The sequence below is a fragment of the Carlito syrichta genome, unplaced genomic scaffold, assembly GCF_000164805.1.
Source record: "Carlito syrichta isolate Samal-C Ts95f unplaced genomic scaffold, Tarsius_syrichta-2.0.1 Scaffold309276, whole genome shotgun sequence".
Lineage (NCBI taxonomy): Eukaryota > Metazoa > Chordata > Mammalia > Primates > Tarsiidae > Carlito > Carlito syrichta.
The window spans coordinates 1,582,281-1,593,282 of record NW_007253372.1 but is presented as its reverse complement, the minus strand read 5'-3'; the positions used below and the strand labels follow the sequence as shown (position 1 = coordinate 1,593,282).

Genomic DNA, 11,002 nt, shown 5'->3' with positions numbered 1-11,002 from the left:
CGGATCCCGGCAGGTGGAGGCTGCGGTGGCCGGGAGCAGCCACTGCACTCCAGTCTGGGTGACAAGAGTGAGACTCCAACTCGAAAAAAAAAACAGTGGAAAGCTTTTCAAATGAAAACATTTGCATTTGAAAATAAGTAATAAAGACCAGCTAGCTGAAGAATATTCTGTGACTAAAAGGCAAACCTCCAAACCATTACTATGTAATGATGACCGTATTCTCCCTTCTAATTCCTGGATTAAGATTAAGAAGCAAGTTTTTCTATCAAGGATGACCATGGGCTAGAAAAAAATCATCTCTGGCCTGTGGGTGATAAATGCAGACAGACTGATGAGAAGCAAATTCCCATTGTGACCTCTCCCTCCAAGAATTTTCCAGATTGGCTTCCTTCAGTGAAGTCCCTAGATGGCTGCCCAACTTTCCATTGAGTCAGTGGAGAATGTGGCTTATTTTAAAGGTGCCTTTCATTGGCAACCGAGTATTTTTTACATTACTCACTGAGTAATACAGAGTACTCTTTTAGGTATAATTTTTAGTTACAACAATTGTTTAATTTGCATTGTGATTCCATATATGTAGTGGAAAAGGATACAGACATTGATTGCTAGAAACAAGAAACAACAATTAATTATATATCACCATCTGAAATGCGATATGCTTTGACTTAAAAGCATTATGGTAATTTTTAATTTATGAATGGAACTTAACAAATGATGCACTTGTAGAGTGAACTTCAGTTTTTTGCTAATAACTATGCTTTTAGTTACCTTGAAAAACTCAGTATTTAGATGTGATGTATATTTATGTAATACCTATTTAAAGTCCTGAGAAGAATTGTAAACAAAATAAAAAATTAAAACATAACAAGAGTTGGTATCCCAAGCAATCAAGAGGTCATCTTTCTTTTTTATTTCAAACTAATTGTCATCATGGTATCTTGCTGCTGTCACAGAAATGAAAAATAGGACATTATGGTATTTAATATATTCTTTTATATTGGAAAAGGAGATGATGAACATTGATGGTCTAAGCACTTTCCAAGGAATATCTTAGCATGATTAGAAGTGGAAGAAAAGCCACATGACAAAGTTAAAGACAAATTTATCTTTCCTGGGCATGGCAGCTCACACCTGTAATCATAGCACTTTAAGAGGTAGAGACAAGAGGATCGCCTGAGTCCAAGGGTTCAAGACCAGCTTGGGCAACTTGACGAGACCTCAGGTCTACAGTAAATCAAAAATTAGCTGGGTGTGATGGCGCACACCTGTAGTTCCAGGTACTTGGAAGACTAAGGTGGAACGATTGCCTGAGGCCAGCGGGTCGAGGCTGTGGTGGCCATGAGTGTGTCACTGTACTCCAACCTGGGTGACAGAGTGATACTCGAAAAAAATTTTTTTAAATCTTTTATGTATAACTCTTGTCAATTTTTTTTCTAAAAATGAATCCTTCCACCTGGGGACATGTGATAATTTGCTTTACCTATACAGTATATCTAGTAATTATTCCCAAAGAGAACAGGCTCATTTTAGTCTTAGTGGAGTAGTAGTCTGATGTCTACAACAGTTCCTGGCACGTAGTAGTGAGTAAGAAATGTTTTTAAATTAGAGCATGAGCATGCATCCTGATTACATTTTTTAAGGAAATAATTAGCAAGACATTTAAAAATATAAAAATGCGATGATATATTTCTCTTACACTTTTTATGACTGAAGTATTTGAAAGCCAATTTCAGACATCGGGTCATCATACTTATGAATTACAAGTATTGAGTGTTATAATGTTAAAAAACTAGGCTCTTTACATATTTATCATCTTACTATAAGACAATCTGAAAAATTGAGCTTAAGAATAAAGTAAGAATTGAACTGTATTTCCTGACTAGGGCTGTCGCAACAAAGTACCACAAACTGGGTGACTGAAACAACAAAAATGTATTGTCTCCCAGTTCTGGAGGCTAGACATCTATAATAAAGGTGCCTTGGGGCTGATTCTCTTTCAGTACTATGATGAGAATCTGTTTCACCCCTCTTCCCTAGCTTCTGAGAGCGTCTGGCATTCCTTGGCTTGTAGATGGCTTCTACCTGTGTCATCACCTTACCTTTCCTCTCTACACATCTGTCCCAGTATCCAAATGTCCGTTTTCCTAAGGACATCAGTCATATTAGATTGGGACCTAGCCAAATTACCTCATCTTAACTTGATCACCTGAGAAGACCCTATTTTCAAATGAATTCACATTTATAAGTACTGGGGGTTGGGAGTTCAACATCTTTTGGGGGGATGCCTTTCAACCTGTTAACAGGAATCATGGTTAGAACTGGATGATTTTGCTTCTTCACTGAAAAATGAATATCTTTTTTGCAAAGAAATGACTAGATCCACATAGGTTTTTTCCATTTATCATACTAAAAGAAATCAGTCACAAAAACTTGTTTTAGAGTGCTGTATACCTATCACAAATATAAATTATCTTATTTTCAAAGTTAATAAAGAAAGCTCTATCACCCAAAGTATAAGGTATCTATTGACTACTTCATGAATAGAAGAGAAAAATTTTAAACGTACAGAAAGCTTAACATTCATAAAAATTATGACAAACTTGCTTTCACCTATTGAACTGGCAAAAATCCTAAAGTTTGATGACACACTCTGTTGGCCAGGCTGCAAGTAAAGTGGTACTTTGATACCTTGCTGGTAGAAATGCAGAGGGGTCACAACATTTAGAGAGAGAAATTTGGTGAAATCTCTCGAAATTATAAATATTCTCTATGATGTAGTATTTATTTTTCTGGGAAGTTAGTCTACAGATGTAAGTGCACACATAACAAATGATGTGTGTACTTGGACTAAATATTTGTATAATAGCAAAAGAATGGAAACAACCTAAGAGTCAGTCTACACAGGCTGAATAAGTAATTATAAACAATGGTACATTGATACAACAGATGTCAAATCTATGGGCACCTCTCGTTTGAGGGTCTTATCACCTGCTTCAGGGGAGAAGGGAAGGTCAGCATTTGCATTTCCCAAATTCTGCTTAAAATATTCAATTGCCAAGGCACTATATTTTAGGGTAGTGTGTTCTAAACTCCATCACTTCCAATATATGTATTATTTGTTTATAGTATACAATAAATGTATACATACACCTGTGTACTTCAACATTATGTACATTGTAATACACATGCAAGTAGAAATTTAAAAGAGTGAGACAAACAATCTAATTGTAATGATGGACTTTGCATTCTTCATTGCCTTATCTTCTGTACTCATCCCACTTAGAGACCACTGGCTTTGAGCAGCCTGTCATTGTGGCCACAGACAGGTTGGATGCCAGGGAGAGTGAGCAGCCTTCCTCCTGTCCTGCTGTTGCTTAAGGGCATAACGAGAACAGGAAGAATGCAAATTAACAGGAGATATATGCCCACATATGGGAAACTAAGATCCAAGAATTAAAGTAGGTGCATCATTGGTGTCATTTTTCATATGATACAATATAATAGTAACTTAGCACCAGGAGGACAGTTTTCCCTTTGTTTTTCCTGTGGAGTAGGTACATGATAAATAGTTGTAGAACAGATTGACGGTACTACTTTCATCTAATTCTCCCAAGCCTTTGAAGCTGAAAAGGATTTATTACACCTCATTTTATAGATGTAAAAACTGACAAGTAAGCTAAGTAAACTTTTAAGTAAAACAACGAGTGGTCAATTTGGATCACTTGACACTCAATGTAGCATTCTCCTCTATGTTCTAGGGCTTCTTCAGTTCAGAAGAGGCTTCTCTGTCTTTTACCAGCTGCATAATTTTGGAAAAGCCTCCCCTGTAAGCCACTATAGCAACTGTACTGTTTGTTGTGATAATTAAATAAAAGAATGCATGTAAAGCATTTGTATCAGGCTTCAAAAACCGTATTTGATAAGTGTTGGGTGTTATTATTAGTGGCATTTAAAAAATATGTTTTTATTGTATTATTTCCTATGGTAGCAGAATGTTTATAACAATATACTATAATTTAACCTCTTCCCTATTGATGATAGGACAAAATGATATTAAAGGACAGTGGGAATGAGAGGAAGGATTGCTAAAACAAGAGTAATGAAATCAAATTTAAAATAAATCATTTAATAAATGTTAGAATTATTATGAAATTGAATGAAAAGGCTGAATAACAATATAAACATTTTAACTGCAAAGTTCTAGCCAAATACAGAAATAGAGGGAGAGATATTACAAGCAAAGGTAGGATTACAATCTGAGGATTTATGAGATATATAGAATAGAAAAAGAATATGTACATTTTTTTACATGTATATATGAAAAAATTGTTGTTGAGCTGTTTCTTTACTTGTGAATTCAAAACCTAAAACAAACATTTTCTGATGGCCATTCCAGAAAGAGTTCCAAAACTGCTTTGATGGATGGACTAGGCACTGGCGTCAGCGCATAGCTTTCCAAAGGTGGCTGTAGTGATATTCAGCAATGAGGTATGTAGCACTTTTTCTAGGATGAGTTTGTGAATTAAATTGTTAGACCCTGTATGAAACTCAAAGAAGAACCAGATGATTGATGTTCTTATACCATACATAAAGGAATAGCGTCTTGGAGCATGACAATAGGTTATGGGAGGGAGAGGGGAGGAACAGTATGGTGAGCAAAGGCTATCTTGTTGTGTAGGCGAAGCTTCACAGGTAGCAGCCCTTAGGAAAACTAGATGGTATTGTGTGGTAAAAGTTTCTCTGTCAGATTTGTAGTCTCCTTTTCCTGTGAGTTAGTCTTTCCTACATCTGGATAAGGGGACCCCTGAGAAAACCTGTGCATCTGCTATTTACTTCATTAATGTAGATTTTCTCCACAGATGTAAATCTCATCCACAAAAGGACAGCTTTTCAGAGCAGTTTCTGTGGTCTGTATTCCCTTTGAATAGCAATCTCGAAATATGCCAGAGAAGTATATTTTGGGGTGGCATATTTTGGTTTCCTTCAGTTCTCTGAATATATCCTTTCTCTAGTCTTCCTCTTTTTAAGATCCCATGAAGGAAAGATGATATGCACAAAAGTTTGTTTTTTGTTTTTTTTTTTTGAGTAGGAGTCTCACTCTGTCGCCCAGACTGGAGTGCAGTGGCCGCTCCCGGCCTCCGCAGCCTTGACCTGCTGGGCTCCGGCGATCCTTCCAACTCAGCCTTCCAAGTAGCTGGAACTACAGGCACGCGCTACCACGCCCGGCTAATTTTTTTGATTTATTGTAGAGATGAGGTCTCGCCAAGTTGCCCAGGCAGGTCTTGAACCCTCGGGCCCAGGCAATTTGCTCACCTCAGCCTCCCAAAGTGCTGGGATTACAGGCTGAGCCACCAAGCCCGGCAAACAAAAGTTTTTAACTGACTCCAAGGACCCCAAGTTTATAAATGATCTTCAGGGGGCTCTTAGCCAAATGCTGTGTGTGTGTTCAAGTATACACTTTTGCTGGAATGAGAACTCACTACCTTCATCACACTCTCAAAGAGGTACATAACTCACAGAAGACTGAGAACCACTGACTTAGAGGATATGTGAGGATAAGATAACAACTCCCATCTAGCAGTGCCAGTGCTCACATCAATTGTAAATTGCACTTCTAAAAAAAGAGGCAGAGAATTGTGAGTGTGATTATGAATGGCTCAGCCTCCCCACCCTTTACTTGAGATCAACTTGTTGCTATAGAAATTAAGCGTAGAGCGATCTGGACATAATATTTATGAAAAGATATTTAGCACTTTCTTTAAAGCAGCAACACAACAACCAATTCAAGTTGTTCATAGATCTAGAAGATTTTAGTAGGTCAACAGTAAGTTGGGGCAACAGTAAGTCTCTTTAAAGACACTTTGTAGGAATCCTTCACACTATTTTAATGATTATTCTGGAAACCAATCCAAGGGGCTTGTTTGACCACTTTTCATTTTAATGTAAATGTTCCTGTGTAAAGCATAAAATTAAAATCAGGTGGCTGGAATTTCTGTATTTAAAAACCAACAAGTTTCTCCACTTTCTCAAGTTATTATCTCATCAATATAACAACTTTTTTTTTTTTTTACTCGAGTGACTTGGACTGGTCATAACAGTACATTAACCAATCATTACTTGCACCAAATTGGATATGTTGGCTCTTTACTACATTATTGCCTCAATATGCCAAAACGCCTTAGAGATTTTGAAATGCTGCTTGATGTAGTATAAAAGATCCCTGGATCCGAAGACAGAAGACTTAGGTTTGAATCTTGGCTTGTTTATTGAATGAATTTAGTGACTTTTAGCAAATCATTGTGCCTCTTAGTATCTCAGCTTTCACCTGTGTAAAATGGGCAAATGCTTGGCATAAAGTAAGCTCTCAATAAGTGTTGGTTGCTATTTTTATTTCAAGGTGAACAAACACAATGCATGTAGTGCTCAGACAGATCCTAATCCAAAAGTCAAATACAAGTCCTGCATTGCCATTGTAGCTTACAGACAGCACTGAGCTATTTTAGCGTTTAATATAAAGTGCTGGCATAAGTTAATGAGATTGCCTTCCTCACAAACATCCTTAAATTTGTTCATCAAAATGAATGTGGTCTACTTCTTAATACATTTATCCCAGCACTTCTTTTATGAACTTCTTTGAATCTACTCTTTTGGAATAGCTTTCAGAGGTGCCTTTCCATCCCAAGAAATCCATCATATGGCTTTGTAGTCACAGGGCATTCTCTCCTATCTGACATTTCATTTCTCTACTCCTCCTGGGCTCAATTTCTTTCTACTATGTTCATGCTGTTCCTCATCTACCACTATCAGTACTCTGGAGTCATTGTCAAAGAATTCTCAGAGTAGGACTGGGATAACTGACTGGCTAGGGGCATATGTGTGTGTGTGTTGGTCTGTTTTAGAAGTAGGAGGAGACTAAGGGATTTGGAGAGGTGGTTAGACAAAGATAAGAGCAGATGTATGTGGAGCACCTGGAGAGAGAGAGAGAGAGAGAGAGAGAGAGAGAGAGGAGAGGAACTAAGAGAGAGAGAGAGAGAGAGATGAGAGGAACTAAGAAAAATAAGGGAGGGCACGATGGCTCACGCCTATAATCCCAGCACTTTGGGAGACTGAGGTGAGTGGATTGCCTGAGCCCATGGGTTTGAGACCTAAATAAATAAAAAAAATTAAGACCAGGCGTGGTGGCTCAAGCCTGTAATCCCAGCACTTTGAGAGGCTAAGGCAAGAGGATTGCTTGAGCCATGGGTTGAGACCACCCTGGGCAACTTAGTGAGACCTCGTCTTTACAATAAAGCAAAAAAATTAGCTGAGTGTGGTGGTGTGTGCCTGTAGTTCCAGCTACTTGGAAGACTGAGGCAGAAGGATTGCCTGAGCTCAGCTGGGCAACAGAGTGAGACTCCGACTCAAAAAAATAAACTGTGGATGTTGTTAATGGCACATAGAGCCAGTAACTGCTTGTTATCATATGGGAAAAAAAATAAGTCTGAATTTTGGGAGAATTATAGTGCCAGAGGAATTATCAACCTGGTCCAAAATCATATGAAACTGATTTAAAACTACTCTCATGCTCATAAGAGTCTGTGGACAGGAAGAGAGTAAGAAACATGTGCAGCTGCCAAGGAAGACATCCTCTCTAATAGTCACTTCAGATGGGGCTAAAGAGGTAATAGAAGAAGAAGAATCTTCTTGGGAGGTTGAAGTCGGAATGGGAGGAGCAAAGACTGTGAAGAGGAGCAAAATTAAGATCTAACTAAGGAAGATTTCTTACACCTTGGTTTAGCAGGGTTTCACACCATCTATCTTGCAGGATTCCAAAATTACTACATCAGTGACTACTGTGTGTCTCCTGCTCTTCCCCCTCTCAGAAGGGAAGTGTTGATTCCAGTTCCAGTTCTGCCATTATATTGGGTGTGGTTCAAGCAGTGGCAGGCAGATATCTTATCTCTTTGGTCCACATATAGTGGAATCAAGGGGACTCACGTGTGGACCTGATGAGGAGACCACTGTGAATCACTCGGTGATCTAGAATTTTGAGTTCTGTGCCATACCTAGTTGGGATTTGGGGGTTGTCTTTTTGGAGGAGGAGGTTTTTGATTCTGTGGTTGAAAAGAGAGACATTGCCACGTGGTGACAAAAAGGGTGAACTATAGAATATACTTCTGATGCTCACTCACATCCACATCTCTTCTGATAAACAGAAATCTCACTTGCAATTGGGCTAAACCAGGTATCAATTCTAGCCAATGAGTTATAGATGGAAGTGACACCTGACTCTTATGGACCAGAACATATCACTGCCAGTGTAAGAACCCTCAGCATCTCCCCTGATGTTATGAACAGCAACTTTCCAGATGGTGAAGTTTTCATCAATCAGCCTGAGTCCTGAAGTGAAGACTACGCCAAGTCAAGTCACCTGTCAACATAAAACTGACATGTAATAAGATTTAAAACTTCTTGTTCATGCTATTTATACATTGGGGGGTGATGGTAAGGAATTGTTCTCATTATTACCACAGCATAATCTAGTTTATTGTGATTGATACAGTGTCCACTATGGTAATTGATAGTGTCAGTATGTTCATTAATCATTTCTACCTGAAATATTTGCAATCTACCTTAATAATTCTTTGATTTAAATAAAAGAACTGTTCCTGAAATTACTAAGAATATAAAAAATTGAAATATTTACCTACAAGAGAAGACCAACTTTTCAGTAATTTTGTAACTTTACTTATTTATTATTATTATTAAACAAGATTTTGTTCTGTAATCCAGGCTATAGGACCGTGGCCCAATCATAGCTCACTATAACCTTGAACTCCTGGGTTCAAGCGATCCTCCCACCTCAGCTTTCCTAGTAACTAGGACTACAGGCACATGCCACCACTTTGTCTACTTTTTGTTGGTGGTGGTAAAGATGAGAGTCTCAAACTCCTGATCCTCTCATCTTTGCCTCCCAAAGTGCTGGGATTACAGGCATGAACCACTGCTCCTGGGCATCTTGGAACTTTAATAGAAGTTAAAGATTGAAGGAATAGAGTACAAGAAAATAGTAACAAAACCTGATAACTAGGGCCAGCTCTAAGTAAAAGTGTGAAGAAGATAAATTTATCTTACAATTTTGTGGTAGATTCTATGCATAATTGGATGTAATAATTCTTCTGCTTGTTTCCACTCTCTTGGGGAATCCCCTCACTGACTCCAAGTTTATCTGTTACTTGTCTTGGACAGTAAGACATTTAGCAAATGAGACACAAGTACAGACTTGAGAAGCACATTGGCACTGGGTCTTGCTCTCTTGCTGCTCTTTGGTACTCTGAGATCACCATGTGAAGAAGCCCCAACGACTGGAGAGTGAGAGAACATGTGGAACAAAATGAAGCATTCCAGCTGAGGTCGTCCTAGACCAAGCAGCTTGCCAACCACCATACAGGTGAGTGAGGCCACCTAGCCCAAAGCTGAGCCTGTCCAGAAAAATCACCCAGCCAACTCAAAGACATATGCAAAATAATAAATGTTTGAGTTTTTTAAGCTGCTACATTTTGGGGTATTTTGTTACATAGCCAAAGTTAACCAGTGTGGTTTCTGACTCTCAGACTGTTTGCCAGCTTCTGTCATAAGATGTCTCCAGATTGTGGGAACCTACTCACATCTTCTAGACATTTCTCCATGGACTCTTTGTTACCCTCCCATTTTCATCTAGACTTTCTTTCTTTGATGACAACTAACATGGTAAATTAACTCTTTGTGCATAGGTAATTATTAGCCAGTATCTTTTAAAAAAAATTTTTTTTGAGTCTCACTCTGTCACCCAGGCTGGAATGCAGTGTCACACTCACATCCACCCCAGCATCGACTTGCTGGGCTTCAGTATTCCCACCTCAGCCTTTCAAGTAGCCAGAACTACAGGTGTGCTCAGGTAGTCCACTCGCCTCTGCCTCCCAAAGTGCTGGGATTACAGGCTGAGTTACCGAGCCCGACCTCATATTCTTTATCTAAAATTATTGCTGACTCACTGATAGTAAGAGTAAAGAATGACATACAAAAATAAATTCAGGTCTGGGCGTGGTGGCTCATGACTGTTATCCTAACACTTTGGGAGGCCAAGGCAAGAGGATTGCTTGAGCCCAGGAGTTTAAGACCAGCCTGGGCAACATAGCAAGACCTCATTTCTACAAAAATTAGCCAGGCGTAGTGGTGCACACCTGTATTTCAGCTACTCGGGAGGCTGATGCAGGAGGATTGCCTGAGCCCAGGAAATTGAGATTGCAGTGGCCGTGATTGCACCACACTTCACTCCAGCCTAGATGACAGAGTGAGACTCTGACTCAAAAAAATAAAATGAAATAAAAAAATAAATTCAAGAACTTCCATCTTTCTATAGTTTTTCTTTTAATAATGTTACTCAAGTCAGGCACGGTGGCTCATGCCTGTAATGCCAGCACTTTGGGAGGTAGAGGTGAGAAGATTGCCTGAGCCCAGGGGGTTGAGACCAGACTGGACAACTTGGTGAGATCTCATCTCTACAATGAATAAAAAAATTAGTTGGGTGTGGTGTTGCATGCCTGTAGTTCTGGCAGGTCAAGGCTGTGGTGGCCTTGAGCATGTCACTGCATTTAGCCTGGGCAACAGAGTGAGACTCTGACTCAAAAAAGTAATAATAATGTTACTCAGAATTTTCTCTAAATATAAATTATAAGAGGTACAGAGGCAATACGGTTCTAGGTTCTATTGTGTAATCATTGTTTAATCTGGAAAAGATCACATGGAGTCATGTGCTTTTAGTTTTTGTCAGAAACATAGCATAAGACAATATATTTCAAGTAATTTTAGAAATATTTTTCTTCTTTTTTTTAACTATATATACCTCCCTCAGACTTGTAGGTGATGTTGGACATTAAGATGTCTCTGCTAATTTTTAGAGCCCATCTTGAAGTTATTTATATACAAGGGGAGACCCCCAAAAACCCCAGAACTTATTTATTAAAAATGGTATATTTATTCT

At 38.7% G+C, this 11,002-nt stretch overlaps 1 protein-coding gene across 1 annotated transcript in view; it reads right to left on the bottom strand.

Moving 5' to 3' along the window:
* Positions 1-10,474, bottom strand: part of LIN28B (lin-28 homolog B) — a 144,849-nt gene extending 134,375 nt beyond the window's left edge. Inside the window, exon 1 of the mRNA XM_021717091.1 lies at positions 10,416-10,474. Coding sequence (XP_021572766.1) covers positions 10,416-10,425 — 10 coding nt within the window. The 5' untranslated portion in view covers positions 10,426-10,474. The remainder of the gene's footprint in view (positions 1-10,415) is intronic.
* Positions 10,475-11,002: the final 528 nt, after the last annotated feature.